General features: G+C 40.0%; 1 protein-coding gene across 4 annotated transcripts in view; it reads left to right on the forward strand.

Annotated features, from left to right (window-relative positions):
• RPS6KC1 (ribosomal protein S6 kinase C1) overlaps positions 1–23,528 on the forward strand; it is a 687,051-nt gene that overhangs the window by 344,301 nt on the left and 319,222 nt on the right. For all 4 annotated transcript variants that reach the window (XM_053712472.1, XM_053712474.1, XM_053712473.1 and 1 more), the window contains one exon: positions 8,520–8,567. In XM_053712472.1, the coding sequence (XP_053568447.1) occupies positions 8,520–8,567 (48 nt within the window). The remainder of the gene's footprint in view (positions 1–8,519; positions 8,568–23,528) is intronic.

Raw genomic sequence — 23,528 nt, forward strand, 5'->3', positions numbered from 1 at the left:
GAATTTTGGTTTGGGCGGAATCCAGCTCCTGTCTACTCTCTGCGGTTCATATCCCAGGTATGGACAATTGGAAAGCGGATTATCTCAGTCGCCAAACGTTTCATCCGGGCGAATGGTCTCTTCACCCAGAGGTATTTCTTCAGATTGTTCAAATGTGGGAACTTCCAGAAATAGATCTGATGGCTTCTCATCTAAACAAGAAACTTCCCAGGTATCTGTCCAGATCCCGGGATCCTCAGGCGGAGGCAGTGGATGCATTATCACTTCCTTGGAAGTATCATCCTGCCTATATCTTTCCGCCTCTAGTTCTTCTTCCAAGAGTAATCTCCAAGATTCTGAAGGAATGCTCGTTTGTTCTGCTGGTAGCTCCGGCATGGCCTCACAGGTTTTGGTATGCGGATCTTGTCCGGATGGCCTCTTGCCAACCGTGGACTCTTCCGTTAAGACCAGACCTTTTGTCTCAAGGTCCTTTTTTCCATCAGATTTGAAATCCTTAAATTTAAAGGTATGGAGATTGAACGCTTGATTCTTGGTCAAAGAGGTTTCTCTGACTCTGTGATTAATACTATGTTACAGGCTCGTAAATCTGTATCCAGAGGGATATATTATAGAGTCTGGAAGACTTATATTTCTTGGTGTCTTTCTCATCATTTTTCTTGGCATTTTTTTAGAATACCGAGAATATTACAGTTTCTTCAGGATGGTTTAGATAAGGGTTTGTCCGCAAGTTCCTTGAAAGGTCAAATCTCTGCTCTTTTTGTTCTTTTTCACAGAAAGATTGCTATTCTTCCTGATATTCATTGTTTTGTACAAGCTTTGGTTCGTATAAAGCCTGTCATTAAGTCAATTTCTCCTCCTTGGAGTTTGAATTTGGTTCTGGGGGCTCTTCAAGCTCCTCCATTTGAACCTATGCATTCATTGGATATTAAATTACTTTCTTGGAAAGTTTTGTTCCTTTTGGCCATCTCTTCTGCCAGAAGAGTTTCTGAATTATCTGCTCTTTCTTGTGAGTCTCCTTTTCTGATTTTTCATCAGGATAAGGCGGTGTTGCGAACTTCTTTTGAATTTTTACCTAAGTTGTGAATTCCAACAACTTTAGTAGAGACATTGTGGTTCCTTCATTATGTCCTAATCCTAAGAATTCTAAGGAGAAATCGTTGCATTCTTTGGATGTTATTAGAGCTTTGAAATATTATGTTGAAGCTACTAAGTCTTTCCGAAAGACTTCTAGTTTATTTGTTATCTTTTCCGGTTTTAGAAAGGCCAGAAAACTTCTGCCATTTCTTTGGCATTTTGGTTGAAATCTTTAATTCATCTTGCCTTTGTTGAGTCAGGTAAGACTCCGCCTCATAGGATTACAGCTCATTCTACTAGGTCAGTTTCTACTTCCTGGGCGTTTAGGAATGAAGCTTCGGTTGATCAGATTTGCAAAGCGGCAACTTGGTCCTCTTTGCATACTTTTACCAAATTCTACCATTTTGTTGTATTTTCTTCTTCTGAAGCAGTTTTTGGTAGAAAAGTACTTCAGGCAGCGGTGTCAGTTTGAATCTTCTGCTTATGTTTTTCATTAAACTTTATTTTGGGTGTGGATTATTTTCAGCAGGAATTGGCTGTCTTTATTTTATCCCTCCCTCTCTAGTGACTCTTGTGTGGAAAGATCCACATCTTGGGTAGTCATTATCCCATACGTCACTAGCTCATGGACTCTTGCTAATTACATGAAAGAAAACATAATTTATGTAAGAACTTACCTGATAAATTCATTTCTTTCATATTAGCAAGAGTCCATGAGGCCCGCCCTTTTTTGTGGTGGTTATGATTTTTTTGTATAAAGCACAATTATTCCAATTCCTTATTTTATATGCTTTCGCACTTTTTTCTTATCACCCCACTTCTTGGCTATTCGTTAAACTGAATTGTGGGTGTGGTGAGGGGTGTATTTATAGGCATTTTAAGGTTTGGCAAAACTTTGCCCCTCCTGGTAGGAATGTATATCCCATACGTCACTAGCTCATGGACTCTTGCTAATATGAAAGAAATGAATTTATCAGGTAAGTTCTTACATAAATTATGTTTTTTCAAAAGCTCTTAATTCCTCAAGCAAGGGTCACCTTTTTTTTTTTTTTTTTTTAGGTTTCCAGATGGTTTATGTCTATCTTTGTCTCTATCAGACAAGGGACAATTTGTATTGGGTTCCGTCTGTCGGTACCTTTAGTCTCTATTATTTCCTTCAGTTGCTATATATGCATAGAAGTTTTAACAGCATTGGATTCAATTCCCTTTGCTCATTTTCAATGGAAAGATCCTTTCCAGCTTTTTATGAGTGTTGTTTCTTCAAGAACATGGTTGGAGGATCAATTAACCAATCAGTTTGTTGATTCCTCAGACAAGAGTAACCTTTTTTAGATTTCCGGATAGATTCAGTGTCCATGACTCTGTCTCTGTTGGTCAGGAGACGTCTGAAATTAGTTTCAGCTTATCGAAACCTTCAGTCTCAATCATTCACTTCGGTAGCCTTATGCATGGAAATTCTAGGTTCTTATGACTGCTGCATTGGACGTGTTCCCCTTTGCTCATTTTCACATGCAACCTCTTCAGCTCTGTATGCTGAACCAGTGGTGCCGGGATTATACAAAGATATCTCATTTAATATCTTTAAAACTGATTGTTCGACACCCTCTGACGTGGTACAGACCACCATCGTTTAGTTCAGGGGGCTTCTTTTTTTCTTCCAACCTGGACTGTGATCTCAACAGGTGCAAGTCTGACAGGTTGGGGAGCTGTATGGGGGTTTCTGACAGCACAAGGGATTTGGGAAATCTCAGGAGGTGAGATTACCAATCAATATTTTGGAACTCCGTGCAATTTTCAGAAGCTCTTCAGTCATGGCCTCTTCTAAAGAGAGAATCGTTCATTTGTTTTCAGACAGACAATGTCACAACTGTGGCATATGTCAATCATCAAGGAGGGACTCACAGTCCTCTGGCTATGAAAGAAGTATCTCGAATACTGGTATGGGCTGAATCCAGCTCCTGTCTAATCTCTGCGGTTCATATCCCAGGTATTGACAATTGGAAAGCGGATTATCTCAGTCGCCAAACGTTACATACGGGCGAATGGTCTCTTCACCCAGAGGTGTTTCTTCAGATTGTTCAAATGTGGGGACTTCCAGAAATAGATCTGATGGCTTCTTATCTAAACAAGAAACTCCCCAGGTATCTGTCCAGATCCAGGGATCCTCAGGCGGAAGCAGTGGATGCATTGTCACTTCCTTGGAAGTATCATCCTGCCTATATCTTTCCGCCTCTAGTTCTTCTTCCAAGAGTAATCTCCAAGATTCTGAAGGAATGCTCGTTTGTTCTGCTGGTAGCTCCAGCATGGTCTCACAGGTTTTGGTATACGGATCTTGTCCGCATGGCTTCTTGCCAACCGTGGACTCTTCCGTTAAGACCAGTCCTTCTGTCACAAGGTCCTTTTTTACCATCAGGATCTCAAATCCTTAAATTTAAAGGTATGGAGATTGAACGCTTGATTCTTAGTCAAAGAGATTTCTCTGACTCTGTGATTAATACTATGTTACAGGCTTGTAGATCTGTATCTAGGAAGATATATTATCGAGTCTGGAAGACTTACATTTCTTGGTGTCTTTCTCATCATTTTTCCTGGCATTCTTTTAGAATTCCGAGAATTTTTCAGTTTCTTCAGGATGGTTTGGATAAAGGTTTGTCTGCAAGTTCCTTGAAAGGACAAATCTCTGCTCTTTCTTTTCTTTTTCACAGAAGGATTGCTATTCTTCCTGATATTCATTGTTTTGTACAAGCTGTGGTTCGTATAAAACCTGTTATTAAGTCAATTTCTCCTCCTTGGAGTTTGAATTTGGTTCTGGGGGCTCTTCAAGCTCTTCCGTTTGAACCTATGCATTCACTGGACATTAAATTACTTTCTTGGAAAGTTTTGTTTTCTTTTGGCCATCTCTTCTGCTAGAAGAGTTTCTGAATTATCTGCTCTTTCTTGTGAATCTCCTTTTCTGATTTTCCATCAGGATAAGGCGGTGTTGCGAACTTCTTTTAAATTTTTATCTAAGGTTGTAAATTCTAACAACATTAGTAGAGAAATTGTGGTTCCTTCATTATGTCCTAATCCTAAGAATTCTAAGGAGAGATCATTGCATTCTTTGGATGTAGTTAGAGCTTTGAAATATTATGTTGAAGCTACTAAGAATTTCCGAAAGACTTCTAGTCTATTTGTTATCTTTTCCGGTTCTAGGAAAGGTCAGAAGGCCTCTGCCATTTCTTTGGCATCTTGGTTGAAATCTTTAATTCATCATGCTTATGTCGAGTCGGGTAAATCTCCGCCTCAAAGGATTACAGCTCATTCTACTAGGTCAGTTTCTACTTCCTGGGCGTTTAGGAATGAAGCTTCGATTGATCAGATTTGCAAAGCAGCAACTTGGTCTTCTTTGCATACTTTTACTAAATTCTACCATTTTGATGTGTATTCTTCTTCTGAAGCAGTTTTTGGTAGAAAAATACTTCAGGCAGCTGTTTCAGTTTGATTCTTCTGCTTATAATTTCAGTTTTCTTCATTATAAGATTTAAACTTTATTTTGGGTGTGGATTATTTTTCAGCGGAATTGGCTGTCTTTATTTTATCCCTCCCTCTCTAGTGACTTGCGTGGAAGGTCCACATCTTGGGTAGTCATTATCCCATACGTCACTAGCTCATGGACTCTTGCTAATTACATGAAAGAAAACATAATTTATGTAAGAACTTACCTGATAAATTCATTTCTTTCATATTAGCAAGAGTCCATGAGGCCCACCCTTTTTTGTGGTGGTTATGATTTTTTTGTATAAAGCACAATTATTCCAATTCTTTTTTCTTATCACCCCACTTCTTGGCTATTCGTTAAACTGATTTGTGGGTGTGGTGAGGGGTGTATTTATAGGCATTTTGAGGTTTGGGAAACTTTGCCCCTCCTGGTAGGAATGTATATCCCATACGTCACTAGCTCATGGACTCTTGCTAATATGAAAGAAATGAATTTATCAGGTAAGTTCTTACATAAATTATGTTTTTTTCTTTTATGATACAGATAGAACACCCAATTAAAAATGTTTGTTTACTTCTATTATCAAATTGCTTCATTCTCTTGTTATCCTTTGTTGAATGAGCAGCAATGCACTACTGGGAGCTAGCTGAACACATGGAGTAAGCCAGTAACAAGAGGCATATGTGCAGCCACCAATCGGCAGTTAGCTCTCAGTAGTGTATGGCTGCTCCTGAGCCTCCCTAGGTATGCTTTTCAAGAAAGGATACCATAAGAATGAAGCAAATGAGATCATAGAAGTACATTGGAAAGTTGTTTAAAACTGAATATTCTATCTGAATCAAGAAAATTTTATTTTGTCTTTACCGACCCTTTAACCCCTTAAGGACCAAGGGCGTACAGGGTACGTCCTACAAAAAAATTTATCCTGTACGTCCGATCGCTTCCAGCTGCTTTCATGTTATTGCAGTGATGCCTCGATATTGAGGCATCCTGCAATAACATTTTTTTTAGCATCCGATGCAGAGAGAGGCACTCTGTCTCCCTCTCCGCATCGGCCAGCAATGGTGCCGATCGTTGGTGGGTCGGAGCCATAGCAGGGAGGCAAGTGTGCGGCTGGTGCTAGGTCCGGTTCCTGAGTGTCTGGGGGTGTGGTGGGGCTCGGCTTGGGAGCGCGCACGGACATTAACGGTTGTCCAAGGATGGAGAGGGAGGGGGAAATAAAAAGTTTGTAAAGGGATCAGGGAGGGGGGGTAGTGTATTGAGGGGTTGCAGCTATACTACATAAAATGGGGTGTTTAGTTTATTTTAGAAAAAAAGGCACATTTTTTATTAAACTGGGTACTGGCAGACAGCTGCCAGTACCTAAGATGGCGGCCATTAGGTTGCAGGGGCGGGGTGATGAGAGAGCTGTTTGGGTGGGCTCAGGGAGGTTGGGGGATCCTACACTTATAATATATAATATATTGGAAAGTTGTTTAAAACTGAATATTCTATCTGAATCAAGAATTATTATTTTTTTTTTACCGACCCTTTAACCCCTTAAGGACCAAGGGTGTACAGGGTACACCCTACAAAAAATGTAGCTTAAGGACCAAGGACGTATCCTGTACGTCCGATCGCTTCCAGCTGCTTTCATGTTATTGCAGTGATGCCTCGATATTGAGGTACTGCCTGCCAGTACCCAGTTTACTAAAAAAAAATGTGTGTATATATATATATATATATATATATATTATATATATATATATATATATATATATATATATATATATATATATATATATATATATATATATATATATATATAAATAAAGCACACCTTTTATTTTTATACTGGTAGACTTTCTGCCAGTACTTAAGATGGCGGTGACAATTGTGGGGTGGGGGAGGGAAGGGAGCTGTTTGAGGGGGGTCAGGGGGGAGGCTGATTTCTAAATTAAAGCTAAAATTAACCCTACAAGCTACCTAATTAACCCCTTAACTGCTGGGCATAATACACGTGTGGTGCGCAGCAGCATTTTGCAGCCTTCTATTTACCAAAAAGCAATGCCAAAGCCATATATATCTGCTATTTCTAAACAAAGGATCCTAGAGAAGAGTTTATAACCACTGTGTTGTGATTGCACTAACTGTTTGTAAATAATTTCAGTGAGAAACGTAAAATTGTGAAATAGTTAAATATTTTTTTGATCGCATTTGGCGGTGAAATGGTGGCATGAAATATACCAAAATGGGCCTAGATCAATACTTTGGGTTGTCTACTACACTAACCTAAAATTAACCCTACAAGCTACCTAATTAACCCCTTCACTGCTGGGCATAATAGACGTGTGGTGCGCAGCGGTATTTAGCCGCCTTCTAATTACCAAAAAGCAACGCCAAAGCCATATATGTCTGCTATTTCTGAACAAAGGGGATCCCAGAGAAGCATTTACAACCAGTTTTGCCATAATTGCACAAGCTGTTTGTAAATACTTTCAGTGAGAAACCTAAAGTTTGTGAAAAAGCTGATGATTTTTTTTATTTAAACGCATTTGGCGGTGAAATGGTGGCATGAAGTATACCAAAATACTGTGGGTTGTCTTCTAAAATATATATATATATATATATATATATATATATATATATATATATATATATATATATATATACATGTGAAGGGATATTCAGGGATTCCTGACAGATAGTGTTACAATGTAACTATCGCTAATTTTGGAGAGAAAAATATTGTTTGAAAAAAGTGCTACTTGTATTTATTGCCCTATAACTTGCAAACAAAGCAAAGAACTTACATTGGGTATTTCTAAACTCAGGACAAAATTTAGAAACTATTTAGCATGGGTGTTTTTTGGTTGTTGTAGATGTGCAACAGATTTTGGGGCTCAACGTTAGAAAAAGTGTTTTTTTTTTTTTTTCATTTTTCCTCATATTTTATAAAAAAAAATTATAGTAAATTATAAGATATGATGAAAATAATGGTATCTTTAGAAAGTCCATTTAATGGCGAGAAAACCTGTGTATATAATATATGTGGGTACAGTAAATGAGTTAGAGGAAAATTACAGCTAAACACAAACACAACAGAAATGTAAAAATAGCCCTGGTCCCAAACGGTCAAAAAATTGAAGTGTTCTGGTCACTAAAGGGTTAATCCCACTGTTCCCCTGCAATTCTATGTACATAGAATCAATCCCTTACTAAATTTCATGTAGTTCAAAAAATAGAATATTATTTGGAGTGGAATAGATCTGCACAAGGACCTAAGTGTGAGGAAGGAGGGGCAAGTAGTAAAAATGAAAGTAAAACCTATAATGGTATTGTTTTAGTTTTAAAAACAATTTAATTGTTAAGGTAATAATTATGTTTCTTTAGTTAAATATAAAACTATTTCAATTGTGATTATTTTTCTCCTTCCAATAAAATACAGCAGAAAAGTTGTTCAAATATGAATGATGAACATAATATGCTGGTGATAGTTCACCTCCTAATAATTTCATAATGTATCTATTTATTTCTAATGGTATATAATTAAATCCGTGATTTTCTGATATAGCTGGAAAAATAATCTGAATTGTTATTGTTCAAAAAATGAAACCTTTATATAGAAAGCATATAGAAAATAGAATTATGATTACAATTGATTTAAATCAAATCCACTCTGATCTGAATAATGTAAGTTTACTTTTGCTTTATCCCTTTAAAAAAACTTTACTTCACATTTTAGTCAACAAAAAAATACCATTTATTGCTGGTCTTTCACATAAATGACAGTTTTTTTGAGTAAAATATCCATTTGATGATAAAGAAACTTTAGTGATTCTTCATGTTAATTATATAATACATAGATCTTTTCTCTCTTCTTTCTTCCACTGCAGTTTATTTAAAAAAAATGCATATAAAGTCATGACGTTCTTTTGCTCCATATACTAAACATTGTTGAATTTATTGATTTTTTATTTTTTTTTAGGTTTTACTTGTTCTGGATACAAGATCGCAAGAAACCTTTATTTTAAAAGTAAGTAAATATCTTACTAATTTTCAAACCCTTTTAAGTGTTAAACTTGTATTTTTCCAGCTGTTATGTCTGCTAAGCATCCCAGACAAAAATATTTTTTTTTCTCTTTCCCATATGGCGAATCTGCTGCGTATGTTCTATCTACTTTCACAATCATGCTCTCCCAAGTCTCTATACAACATAGGAAGACAAACTGTGCATGCGCAGCTTATCCAGGCAGGAAGTGTACGTGCATGTGAGAGTGCTCAGTAAACACAGTTTACAGCGGAGTTTCAGATTTATCCAAGGCCAGGAGTGCGCTGATAGGGTGGGCAGTGTCAGCAGCCTTGTGGAGAAATCACAGTAAGAGGTCGAAGGTATCCTAAAAGAGCAGGAAAAATAAATACATTTAAAATGAACTTCTTTATTGACAGATATATTAAAAAAAATCTATACATTTAGAAGGAATTAAATTACATATTTAAATAAGATCTACTTTACCATCACTTTAAAGGGTTGTAAAAGCACAAAAAGAAAATGCTCAAATATGTTAGAGCATTTAATTTATTGCTCTATTACTTGCTTATAACTATGTGTTTAACCCCTGCAAATAGATTAAACACATAGTTAGTCAGCTTCTAAGCAGCAGTGCACTACAGGGAGCTAGCTGAACACATTTGGTGAGCTAGGTCACAGTATAGCATTTCTGCTAATGATATCTTCATATGCTTTTAAAGAAAGGATATGAAGAAAATTAAGTAAATTTAACATTAGTAGTGAATTTAACCCTTTACCCAATACAACATATATATGTAATGCGGTACGAAGCTCATTGTACCACATAAAGTATATATATATGTATGTGTGTGTATATATATATACTGTATATACATATATATATTTGTGTGTGTGTGTACCCAGTCCAGTCTGAGAGTGCAGTCCCCTTCCGTGTTGTTGTATTTATTTTCCCTATGGGCCTTGCACCCAGTCCTGTCTGGGGTTAACTGCCAGTAACTCTGGGGACATCACAGCTTCCTGTGAGTGCCAGTGAGTACCCAGGGCTGAGCATGTTGCAGGGTCATGAGATGTGTATCCAGTCCAGTCTGAGAGTGCAGTCCCCTTCCGTGTTTTGTATATGTCTAGGGTGATTACAGAAGCCTGTGCTCCCTTCACTTGTTCCCAGTTTGCTGGATTGAGAGCTTGCATTGTGTGGCTATTTTAGGGACCCAGGTTTGGAAGGGACCATGACGAGGTACCTAAGCTTGTCCCATTTGGCCAGATGCGGTAACTAACCCTTCCATTTTTGCCTTTAATTTTAGCTGAGAGCTTGTAAGTGAGTGCTGGACTTTCTCTGTGTGTTGTATTATTTGTTTCTCCAACATTGGTGTGTCCGGTCCACGGCGTCATCCTTACTTGTGGGAATATTCTCTTCCCCAACAGGAAATGGCAAAGAGCACAGCAAAAGCTGCCCATATAGCCCCTCCTCAGGCTCCGCCCCTCAGTCATTCTCTTTGCCGTTCTGAACAAGTAGCATCTCCACGGAGATGGTGAAGAGTATGTGGTGTTTAGTTGTAGTTTTTTATTCTTCTATCAAGAGTTTGTTCTTTTAAAATAGTGCCGGTTTGTACTATTTACTCTAAAACAGAAAAAGATGAAGAGTTCTGTTTAAAAGAGGAGTATGATTTTAGCAGCAGTAACTAAAATCAATTGCTGTTCCCACGCAGGACTGTTGAGCCCAGAGAACTTCAGTTGGGGGAACAGTTTGCAGACTTTTCTGCTCAAGGTATGACTAGTCCATTTTCTAACAAGACTGTGTAATGCTAGAAGACTGTCATTTTCCCTCTTGGGGATCGGTAAGCCATTTTCTTAGACTCTTAACAGAATGAAGGCTTATTAATGGGCTATATACTGGTTGACACTCTTATGGGCTAAATCGATTGCTTTATTCAATATTTATATGAGGTTTGAAGTGTTTTTTCAAAACTTGTGAATTGGGGAACGTTTTTAGGCGCTAGGCAGTAGTTTAGACACCTTCCCAGTCAGGAAGGGCCTTTCTCTCTAATAGGCAGAGCCTCATTTTCGCGCCATAATTGCGCAGTTTCTTTTGGATGCAGTGCATGCAGTTTCATGTGAGAGGGTCTGGTGGCTATTAAAAACGTTCCTGGAAGGCTTATTTTGGTATCGTATAACCCCCAAGGACAGGTGAAGTCGCAGCAAACGCTGTGGCTGGGACTGTAGTGGTTTTAAAGGGGCTAATTGATAAAACAGGTCCGGTTTCCTCATTTAAGGGGTTACAATCTTGAAAATTGGGGTGCAATACTTTTAAGGCATTAAGACACTAGGGTGCAAATTTGGTAAAGATCGGGTATTTCCTTCATAGTTTTTCACATATCCAGAAATAAAGTGTGCTCTGTTTAACATTTAAAGAGACAGTAACGGTTTTGTTTAAAAACGGTTTTATTGCATTTATAGCGTTATAAGCCTGTCTAACATGTCTGTACCTTCAGATAGATCATGTTCTGTATGTATGGAGGCCAAGGTGGTCCCCCCTTCAAATTTATGTGATAATTGTGCCATGGCGTCCAGACAAAGTAAGGACGGTACTGTCACATTTCAGATGAAGGTAGTGGGGATAGTTCTTCATCCTCTCCTTCTGTGTCAATACCAGTTATGCCCGCGCAGGCTATTCCTAGTACATCTAGCGCGCCAATGCTTGTTACTATGCAACAATTAACGGCTGTAATGGATAATTCTATAGCTAATATTTTATCCAAAATGCCAGCATTTCAAAGAAAGCGTGATTGCTCAGTTTTAAATACAGTAGAGCAAGAGTGCGCTGATGATAATTTATCTGTCATACCCTCACACCAGTCAGAATTGGCAGTGAGGGAGGGTTTGTCGGAGGGGGAAATTTCTGATTCAGGAAGAATTTCTCAACAGGCAGAACCTGATGTTGTGACGTTTAAATTTAAGTTAGAGCATCTCCGCGCCTTACTTAAGGAGGTACTAACTACGCTGGATGATTGTGACTCTTTGGTCATTCCAGAAAAATTGTGCAAAATGGACAAATTCCTAGAGGTCCCGGTGCACCCTGATGCCTTTCCGATACCTAAAAGGGTGGCGAACATAGTGTCTAAGGAGTGGGAGAAACCAGGAATACCTTTTGTCCCACCTCCTATATTTAATAAAAAGTTCCCAATGGTCGACCCAAGGAAGGACACATGGCAAACAGTCCCTAAGGTCGAGGGGGCAGTTTCTACGCTAGCCAAACGCACAACTATTCCCATTGAGGACAATTGTGCTTTCAAAGATCCTATGGATAAAAATGTGGAGGGCTTGCTTAAAAAGATTTTTGTTCAGCAAGGTTTCCTCCTCCAACCAATTTCGTGCATTATTCCTGTCACTACGGCGGCGTGTTTTTGGTTCGATGAACTAGAAAAGTCGCTCAATAAGGAGACTCCATATGAGGAAGTCATGGACAGAATTCACGCACTTAAGTTGGCTAATTCCTTTATTTTGGATGGCGCTTTGCAATTAGCGATATTAGCGGCGAAAAATTCAGGGTTTGCAATTGTGGCGCGCAGAGCGCTCTGGCTAAAGTCTTGGTTGGCGGATGTATCTTCCAAGACAAAATTGCTTAATATCCCTTTCAAAGGTAAGACCCTTTTTGGGCCAGAATTGAAAGAGATTATTTCAGACATCACTGGGGGGAAGGGCCATGCCCTCCCACAGGATAGGCCTTTTAAGGCTAAGAATAAGTCCAATTTTCGTTCCTTTCGTAACTTCAGGAACGGACCGTCTCCTAACTCTGCAGCCTCTAGACAAGAGGGTAGCGCTTCCCAGGCTAAGCCAGCTTGGAAACCAATGCAAGGCTGGAACAAGGGTAAACAGGCCAAGAAGCCTGCTGCTGCTACCAAGACAGCATGAAGGGGTAGCCCCCGATCCGGGACCGGATCTAGTAGGGGGCAGACTCTCTCTCTTTGCTCAGGCTTGGGCAAGAGATGTTCCGGATCCCTGGGCACTAGAAATAGTCTCTCAGGGTTATCTTCTAGAATTCAAGGAACTTCCTCCAAGGGGAAGGTTCCACATGTCTCACTTATCTTCAGACCAGATAAAGAGACAGGCATTCTTACATTGTGTAGGAGACCTGTTAAAGATGGGAGTGATACACCCAGTTCCAACAGCGGAACAAGGTCACGGGTTTTACTCAAACCTGTTTGTAGTTCCCAAAAAAGAGGGAACTTTCAGACCAATTCTGGATTTAAAAATTCTAAACAAATTTCTCAGAGTTCCATCGTTCAAAATGGAAACCATTCGAACAATTTTACCCACAATCCAGGAGGGTCAATATATGACTACCGTGGATTTAAAGGATGCGTACCTACATATTCCTATCCACAAAGATCATCATCAGTTCCTAAGGTTCGCCTTTCTGGACAAACATTACCAGTTTGTGGCTCTTCCGTTCGGTTTAGCCACTGCTCCCAGAATTTTCACAAAGGTGCTAGGGTCCCTTCTGGCGGTTCTAAGACCGAGGGGCATTGCAGTGGCACCTTATCTAGACGATATTCTAATTCAAGCGTCGTCTCTTTCCAAGGCAAAGGCTCATACAGACATTGTTCTAGCCTTTCTCAGATCTCACGGGTGGAAGGTGAACGTAGAAAAGAGTTCCCTGTCTCTGTCAACAAGAGTTCCATTTTTGGGAACAATAATAGATTCTTTAGAAATGAAGATCTTCCTGACAGAGGTCAGAAAGTCAAAGCTTCTAAACGCTTGTCAAGTTCTTCACTCTATTCTGCAGCCTTCCATAGCTCAGTGCATGGAAGTAGTAGGGTTGATGGTTGCAGCAATGGACATAGTTCCTTTTGCTCGAATTCATCTAAGACCATTACAACTGTGTATGCTCAAGCAGTGGAATGGGGACTATGCAGACTTGTCTCCCCAGATTCAAGTAGACAAGGTAACCAGAGAATCACTCAGTTGGTGGTTGACTCAGAATCACCTGTCCCAGGGAATGAGTTTCCGCAGTCCAGAGTGGATCATTGTCACGGCCGACGCCAGTCTATTAGGCTGGGGCGCGGTCTGGGACTCCCTGAAAGCTCAGGGTCTATGGTCTCGGGAGGAGTCCCTTCTTCCGATAAACATCCTGGAACTGAGAGTGATATTCAATGCGCTCCAGGCTTGGCCTCAACTAGCGAAGGCCGGATTCATAAAATTCCAGTCGGACAACATGACGACTGTAGCTTACATCAACCATCAGGGAGGAACAAAGAGTTCCTTGGTGATGAGAGAGGTATCCAAGATCATCAAATGGGCGGAGGATCACTCCTGCCACCTATCTGCAATTCACATCCCAGGAGTAGACAACTGGGAGGCGGATTATTTGAGTTGTCAGACTTTCCATCCGGGGGAGTGGGAACTCCACCCGGAGGTCTTTGTCCAGTTAACTCAATTATGGGGCATTCCAGACATGGATCTGATGGCGTCTCGTCAGAACTTCAAGGTTAATTGCTACGGGTCCAGATCCAGGGATCCCAAGGCGACTCTAGTGGATGCATTAGTGGCGCCTTGGTCGTTCAACCTAGCTTATGTGTTTCCACCGTTTCCTCTCCTTCCCAGGCTCGTAGCCAGGATCAAACAGGAGAAGGCCTCTGTGATTCTGATAGCTCCTGCGTAGCCACGCAGGACTTGGTATGCAGACCTGGAAGCTACCTTTGAGACAGGATCTTCTAGTACAAGGTCCATTCGAACATCCAAATCTAGTTTCTCTGCAGCTGACTGCTTGGAAATTGAACGCTTGATTTTATCCAAGCGTGGGTTTTCAAATTCAGTGATAGATACTCTGGTTCAAGCCAGAAAACCTGTGACTAGAAAGATTTACCATAAAATATGGAAAAAATATATCTGTTGGTGTGAATCCAAGGGATTCTCCTGGAGTAAGATTAAAATTTCTAAGATCCTTTCCTTTCTCCAAGAGGGTTTGGATAAAGGGTTGTCAGCGAGTTCTCTAAAAGGACAGATTTCTGCTTTATCTGTTTTGTTACACAAACGCCTGGCAGCTGTGCCAGATGTACAAGCTTTTGTACAGGCTTTGGTCAGAATCAAGCCTGTTTACAGACCCATGACTCCTCCTTGGAGTCTAAATTTAGTTCTTTCAGTTCTTCAAGGGGTTCAGTTTGAACCGTTACATTCCATAGATATCAAGTTACTATCTTGGAAAGTTCTGTTTTTGGTTGCTATTTCTTCTGCTAGAAGAGTTTCTGAATTATCTGCTTTGCAGTGTGATCCACCCTATCTGGTGTTCCATTCAGATAAGGTCGTTTTTCGTACCAAGCCTGGTTTTCTTCCAAAAGTTGTTTCCAACAAGAATATTAACCAGGAAATAGTTGTTCCTTCTCTGTGTCCGAAACCAGTTTCAAAGAAGGAACGTTTGCTACACAATTTAGATGTAGTCCGTGCTTTAAAGTTCTATTTAGAAGCAACAAAGGATTTTAGACAAACCTCATCTTTGTTTGTCGTTTACTCTGGTAAGAGGAGAGGACAAAAAGCTACTGCTACCTCTCTTTCTTTCTGGCTGAAAAGCATTATCAGATTGGCTTATGAGACTGCCGGATGGCAGCCTCCTGAACGAATCACAGCTCACTCCACTAGGGCTGTGGCTTCCACATGGGCCTTCAAGAACGAGGCTTCGGTTGATCAGATATGTAAGGCAGCGACTTGGTCTTCTCTGCACACTTTTGCCAAATGTTACAAATTTGATACTTATGCTTCTTCGGAGGCTATTTTTGGGAGAAAGGTTTTGCAAGCCGTGGTGCCTTCTGTTTAGGTAACCTGATTTGCTCCCTCCCTTCATCCGTGTCCTAAAGCTTTGGTATTGGTTCCCACAAGTAAGGATGACGCCGTGGACCGGACACACCAATGTTGGAGAAAACAGAATTTATGCTTACCTGATAAATTTCTTTCTCCAACGGTGTGTCCGGTCCACGGCCCGCCCTGGTTTTTTAATCAGGTTTGAAAAATGTATTTCTCTATACACTACAGTCACCACGGCACCCTATAGTTTCTCCTTTTTTTCTCCTAACCGTCGGTCGAATGACTGGGGAGCGGAGCCTGAGGAGGGGCTATATGGGCAGCTTTTGCTGTGCTCTTTGCCATTTCCTGTTGGGGAAGAGAATATTCCCACAAGTAAGGATGACGCCGTGGACCGGACACACCGTTGGAGAAAGAAATGTATCAGGTAAGCATAAATTCTGTTTTTGTCATTTTCCCTATCGGCCTTGCACCTAGTCCCGTCTGGGGCTAACTGTCTGTGGCTCTGGGGACAGCACAGCTTTCTGTGAGTGCCAGTGAGCACCCAGGACTGAGCATGTTGCAGGGTCATAGGATGTGTACCCAGTCCAGTCTGCGAGCGCAGTCCCCTTCCGAGTTTTGTGTGTGTTTATATATATATATATATATATATATATATATATGTGTGTGTGTTTGTGAGGCATCAGGGGGTGGGAATTACCTGATTAATCCCTTCACTGCCGGGTATAATAGAAGTGTGGTGCGCAGGTGAAATTAGCGGCATTCTAATAACTTAAAGCAAATCGCAAATCCATGTTAACAAATTCTTCTTTTTTTTGATATATGATCGCATTTGACAGTGAAATATACCAAAACAATATAGTTTTGACAGGTAAATAAAAAAGGCCCTATTTCTGTTTAAATGTAGTGATAGTAAAAATGCTAAATAAGAAGTTTGGTATGCTTTTATCGCAAGATTTATCTAATGAACTATTTGCAATAATTGATTTGTAAGCTCATTCATGAAATAATATCTAGACCTGACCAAGCTTTTCTGAAGGAGGTTAGGGAGATTTCAATGTATAATCTCCTCTTTCCAAACCCAAAATACTTTTTCTTTCATCAATGTGTTAAGAGTCCACAATCCATTACTCCTGGGAAATACCTTCCCTACTACTAGGAGGAGGCAAAGATTCCCGAACCCCAAGAGCTCTATATAACCCCTCCCACCTCTAAGGTAGTTAATCTTATCTTTGCCTCTGCTAGAAGAAGTTGAAAAATTGTGATTTGCAGATGATTACTTTGTTGAAAGAGGTTCTTAGACTGAGTTGAGCTTTTTCCCCCAAGATAAGAAATCTAAGGGTAAATTTAAGGCTTCTAATCAACTTTGTTCCTTTCGTTAAGTTGAGGAGTAAAAGTCTGATTACTCTACAGCTAAGCAAGATCCCTAAGGTTTGAAACCAAGCTCTAATTTTAACAGGCCTAAGCAGGCCAAAAAGTCTTCTACTCGGCCCAAGTCTGCATGTAGGTGCGGCCACCAATCTAGATTTTCAATCTGTCCTGGATCTGGATTCCATGCTGAACAGTGAAAGGAATTCTATTTAAATTTCTTTATTGTTCCCAAGATAGAGGGAACTTTTAGACGAGTTTTTGGATCTAAAGGCTCCAACTTTCAAAATGGAGACCATTCTGTCTATTCTGCCTTTCATTCAGCAAGGGTAGTTTATGTCCACAATAGATTTAAAGGATGCTTACCTCCATATTCCGATTCGCAAAGATCACTTTCAGTTTCTGAGGTTTGTTTTTCTAGACAAAAATGTTCAGTTTGTTGCTCTACCACAGCTCCAGGGATATTTACAAAGGTTCTGTGTGCTTTTTTGTTTGTCATCAGAGGTCAGGGAATAGCAGTGTTTCCTTACCTGCACAATATCTTAGTACTAACTCCATCTTTACATGTAGCAGAATCTCAGACCAAGGTTACTTTTCTGGGATTCCAGATAGATTCAGTCTCCATGAGATTGTCTCTAACAGATCAAAGAAGAATAAAGTTGCTTTCAGCCTGTCAGAATCTCTTGTCTCTCCAGTTACCCACTGTTGCTCTTTGTATGGAGTTTCTAGAGCTTATGATTGTACCACTGGATGCTATTCCAATTTATCTAGATATCAGAACAAGACAGTCTGATTTGGTGGCTGGATAATCAGCCTATTCTGCAGGGGGCTTCTTTTTCTTGTCCTATTTGAACTGTGAGTACTACAGATGCAAGTCTTTCAGGATGGGAGCTGTTTGGGAGTGTTTGACAGCACATGGAGTTTTGGCTCTTGGTAGGCAAGGTTGCCTATAAACATCTTAGAACTTTGTGCAATTTTCAGAACTCTTCATACTTGGCCCTTACTGAGAGGGCTTATGTCAATCATCAAGCAGCCATGAGGGAAGATTTTTTAATTCTCTCTTGTGCAGAGGCCAATTGTTGTCGAATTTCATCAGTCCACATCTTAGAGGTAATCAATTGGGAAGCAGATTTTCTCAGTCGTCAGTTCCTTCATCTAGGTAGGGGAATGGTCTCTTCATCTGGAAGTGTTCAATTACTTTGGGGTCTTCCGGGGTTAGATCTGATGGACTCTCAATTGAATAACAAACTTCCCAGGTACTTTGCCAGATCAAAGGATCCTCAGGCAGAGTTTGTAGATGCTCTGATTGCTCCATGATCCTTTCAGCTGGCCTATGTGTTACCTCCTCTGGTACGTCTTTCCAGAGTAGTTGCCAAGGTCTGTTTTTCCATCCGGATCCGAAATATCTAAACTTGATGTCATGGAGATTGAACAGTTAATTATTATATATAGGGAATTCCATGAGTCTGTGATTTAGAGCCTGATTAAGGCGTGAAAGTCAGTGACCAAGAAAATGTATTATTACGTTTGGAAAATGTATTTTTCTATTTTTCATCGTTTTTCCTGGCATTTTTGCAAGATAGTTTGGATAAAGGTTTATCAACTAGTTTTCTGCTCTTTCTGTTTTGTTTTTCTTTTTCTCAAGGTCTGTTTTTCCACCTGGATCTCAAGAACTTTTTAGCATGTAAATTTGTTGCTTGATCTTTAGGCATAGGGGTTTCTCTGATTCTGTGATTGAAACCTTGATTCAGACTCGTAAGCCTGTAACTAGGAGAATCACAAGGTCTGGAAGCCCTTTATTTCTTGGTGTGTAGCTCATGGTTTTGCCTGGCATTCTTTTATATTTCGTAGTATTTTGCAGTTCTTACAGGATGGTCTGAATAAGGGCATATCTGCCAGTTCTCTGAAGGGGCAGATTTCTGCTCTTTCAGTTTTGTTCCCCAGTAAGATTCCTGATATTCATGATTTTGTTTAGGCTTTGGTGCATATTTAGCTATTAAACCAAATTGTCCACTTTGTAACTTCAATCTGGTGCTGAAGGTCTTGCAGGCTCCTCTGTTTGAAACTTTGCATTAGGTGGACATTAAGAGTGGAAAGTCTTGTTTCTTCTTACTATTTCCTCTGCTAGACGAGTTTCTGCTCTTTCTTGTGATTCTCATCTGATTTTTCATCAAGATAAGGCAGTTTTAAGAACCACATTTGATTTTCTTCCTAAGGTTGTGTCCTCGGATTATATAAGCAAGGGAATTCTTGTCCCTTTTTTGTGTCCTAATCCTAAGAATTCTCCAGAGAGGCGCATTCACAATCTAGATGTGGTTAGAGCCTTAAACTATTATGTTGATGTTACGAAGGATTTCAGATAAACTTTTTGTTCACTTTTTTTTGGTTCTAAGCGAGGTCAGAAAGCTTATGCTGTATCTTTGGCTGATTCGTGAATCTTACTTGAAGGCAGGTCAATCCCCTCCTAATCGGATTACTGCTTATTCTACTAGATTAGTGGCTTCTTCTTGGGCTTTCAAGAATGAAGGTTCTATTGACCAAATTTGCAAGGCATCTATTTAGTCTTCTTTGCATACTATTACAAAATGTTTTTGATTCTTCTGGGGCAGCTTTTGGTAGAAAGATCCTTCAGGGTGTTATTTTGGTTTAATTGTGCCTGTTGGTTGTTTTTAAGTGCATGAAAAAAGTAAAAAAAAAAAAGATATGTACTTTCTTTTAAGGGTTTGTAGATTTAATTTCCTTATGGAAAAAATATGTTGCTTATCCCACCCTATCATTTTATTACTTGTGGACTCTCCACAGCTTTGGTACTGGATCGTGGACCACCTTTATGAAAGAAAACATAATTTATGCTTACCTGATAAATTAATTTCTTTCATGTTGATAAGTGTTTATGAGATCCCACCTTGTTTTTTGTGGGGTTTTTTATGTTATGGCACAACTTTTTTCTCGGCACATATATTATTTGCTCTTTTTTCTTTTCTTACCTCTTTTTGTTTTGGCTATACGTCAGACTAACTACAATAGAGGTGGGAGGGGTTATATAGAGCTCTTGCGGTTTGGGAATCTTTGCCTCCTCCTAGTGGCAGAGAAGATAATTACCTGGAGTAATGGATTGTGGTCTCTTACCACCATGATAGAAATTAATTTATCAGGTAAGCATGTTTTTTTTTTTTAATAATTTCAGAATATTGAAAAATTGAGAAGGGTTTTAAAGTATAACTATATCTTAAAATGAAATGAAAGGCAAAAATTAAACTTTTGTGGTTCTGTTATCACATTTGCTGTATTCTCTTTTTTAAAAAGCTTATATATTCCTCTTGTTATTGGCTCATTGGATGTGTTCAGTTATATTGCAGTAATGCATTGCTCTTTTAGAGCGGACATTAACTATGTATTTAACACCTTTGCAGGAGTTAAAAACACACTTACATGTAAGAAACAGTGCAATGATAACATGTTCCTACATATTAGTGCATTTTCCTTTTGCACTTTTATGTCCCATTTGAGCAAATTGCTAAACACACATTTAAAGTTAACCATTTAGCTACGTAGTTGTTTTGATCAATCTGTCTCTCTTTTATAACTAAAATCAAGTTTAATATTCAGCTAATGGTAATACAAGAAGTAAGGTTTCTTTGTTGTTATGAGTTTTTCATAGCCATACTATAATTAAAGGGACAGTCTACTCCAAAATTGTTATTGTTTAAAAAAATAGATTTTCTCCAACATAGGTGTGTCCGGTCCACGGCGTCATCCTTACTTGTGGGATATTCTCCTCCCCAACAGGAAATGGCAAAGAGCCCAGCAAAGCTGGTCACATGATCCCTCCTAGGCTCCGCCTACCCCAGTCATTCTCTTTGCCGTTGTACAGGCAACATCTCCACGGAGATGGCTTAGAGTTTTTTAGTGTTTAACTGTAGTTTTTATTATTCAATCAAGAGTTTGTTATTTTGAAATAGTGCTGGTATGTACTATTTACTCAGAAACAGAAAAGAGATGAAGATTTCTGTTTGTATGAGGAAAATGATTTTAGCAACCGTAACTAAAATCCATGGCTGTTCCACACAGGACTGTTGAGAGCTACTAACTTCAGTTGGGGGAACAGTATGCAGTCTCTTGCTGCTTGAGGTATGACACATTCTAACAAGACGATGTAATGCTGGAAGCTGTCATTTTCCCTATGGGATCCGGTAAGCCATGTTTATTGCGATCATAAATAAGGGCTTCACAAGGGCTTATTAAGACTGTAGACTTTTCTGGGCTAAATCGATTCATTATTAACATATATTTAGCCTTGAGGAATCATTTTATCTGGGTATTTTGATATAAGAATATCGGCAGGCACTGTATTAGACACCTTATTCCTTAGGGACTTTCCCAAAGCATAAGCAGAGCCTCATTTTCGCGCCGGTGTGGCGCACTTGTTTTTGAGAGGCATGGCATGCAGTCGCATGTGTGAGGAGCTCTAATACTTAGAAAAGACTTTCTGAAGGCGTCATTTGGTATCGTATTCCCCTTTGGGCTTGGTTGGGTCTCAGCAAAGCAGATACCAGGGACTGTAAAGGGGGTTAAAGTTTAAAACGGCTCCGGTTCCGTTATTTTAAGGGTTAAAGCTTCCAAATTTGGTGTGCAATACTTTTAAGGCTTTAAGACACTGTGGTGAAAATTTGGTGAATTTTGTACAATTCCTTCATGTTTTTTCGCAATTGCAGTAATAAAGTGTGTTCAGTTTAAAATTTAAAGTGACAGTAACGGTTTTATTTTAAAACGTTTTTGTACTTTGTTATCAAGTTTATGCCTGTTTAACATGTCTGAACTACCAGATAGACTGTGTTCTGAATGTGGGGAAGCCAGAATTCCTATTCATTTAAATAAATGTGATTTATGTGATAATGACAATGATGCCCAAGATGATTCCTCAAGTGAGGGGAGTAAGCATGGTACTGCATCATTCCCTCCTTCGTCTACACGAGTCTTGCCCACTCAGGAGGCCCCTAGTACATCTAGCGCGCCAATACTCCTTACTATGCAACAATTAACGGCTGTAATGGATAATTCTGTCAAAAACATTTTAGCCCAAATGAACACTTGTCAGCGTAAACGCGGCTGCTCTGTTTTAGATACTGAAGAGCATGGCAACGCTGATACTAATATCTCTGTAGGGCCCCTAACCCAGTCTGATGGGGCCAGGGAGGTTTTGTCTGAGGGAGAAATTACTGATTCAGGGAACATTTCTCAACAGGCTGAACCTGATGTGATTGCTTTTAAATTTAAGTTGGAACATCTCCGCATTCTGCTTAAGGAGGTATTATCCACTCTGGATGATTGTGACAAGTTGGTCATCCCAGAGAAGCTATGTAAAATGGACAAGTTCCTAGAGGTGCCGGGGCTCCCAGAAGCTTTTCCTATACCCAAGCGGGTGGCGGACATTGTTAATAAAGAATGGGAAAGGCCCGGTATTCCTTTCGTCCCTCCCCCCATATTTAAAAAATTGTTTCCTTTGGTCGACCCCAGAAAGGACTTATGGCAGACAGTCCCCAAGGTCGAGGGAGCGGTTTCCACTTTAAACAAACGCACCACTATACCCATAGAGGATAGTTGTGCTTTCAAAGATCCTATGGATAAAAAATTAGAAGGTTTGCTTAAAAAGATGTTTGTTCAGCAGGGTTACCTTCTACAACCAATTGCATGCATTGTCCCTGTCGCTACAGCCGCATGTTTCTGGTTCGATGAGCTGATAAAGGCGGTCGATAGTGATTCTCCTCCTTATGAGGAGATTATGGACAGAATCAATGCTCTCAAATTGGCTAATTCTTTCACCCTAGACGCCACTTTGCAATTGGCTAGGTTAGCGGCTAAGAATTCTGGGTTTGCTATTGTGGCGCGCAGAGCGCTTTGGTTGAAATCTTGGTCGGCTGATGCGTCTTCCAAGAACAAGCTACTTAACATTCCTTTCAAGGGTAAAACGCTGTTTGGCCCTGACTTGAAAGAGATTATCTCTGATATCACTGGGGGTAAGGGCCACGCCCTTCCTCAGGATCGGCCTTTCAAGGCAAAAAATAAACCTAATTTTCGTCCCTTTCGTAGAAACGGACCAGCCCGAGGTGCTACGTCCTCTAAGCTAGAGGGTAATACTTCTCAAGCCAAGCCAGCTTGGAGACCAATGCAAGGCTGGAACAAGGGAAAGCAGGCCAAGAAACCTGCCACTGCTACTAAGACAGCATGAAATGTTGGCCCCCGATCCGGGACCGGATCTGGTGGGGGGCAGACTCTCTCTCTTCGCTCAGGCTTGGGCAAGAGATGTTCTGGATCCTTGGGCGCTAGAGATAGTCTCCCAAGGTTATCTTCTGGAATTCAAGGGGCTTCCCCCAAGGGGGAGGTTCCACAGGTCTCAGTTGTCTTCAGACCACATAAAAAGACAGGCATTCTTACATTGTGTAGAAGACCTGTTAAAAATGGGAGTGATTCATCCTGTTCCATTAAGAGAACAAGGGATGGGGTTCTACTCCAATCTATTCATAGTTCCCAAAAAAGAGGGAACGTTCAGACCAATCTTAGATCTCAAGATCTTAAACAAGTTTCTCAAGGTTCCATCATTCAAGATGGAAACCATTCGAACTATTCTTCCTTCCATCCAGGAAGGTCAATTCATGACCACGGTGGATTTAAAGGATGCGTATCTACATATTCCTATCCACAAGGAACATCATCGGTTCCTAAGGTTCGCATTCCTGGACAAGCATTACCAGTTCGTGGCGCTTCCTTTCGGATTAGCCACTGCTCCAAGGATTTTCACAAAGG

Source organism: Bombina bombina, chromosome 4, assembly GCF_027579735.1.
Source record: "Bombina bombina isolate aBomBom1 chromosome 4, aBomBom1.pri, whole genome shotgun sequence".
NCBI lineage: Eukaryota > Metazoa > Chordata > Amphibia > Anura > Bombinatoridae > Bombina > Bombina bombina.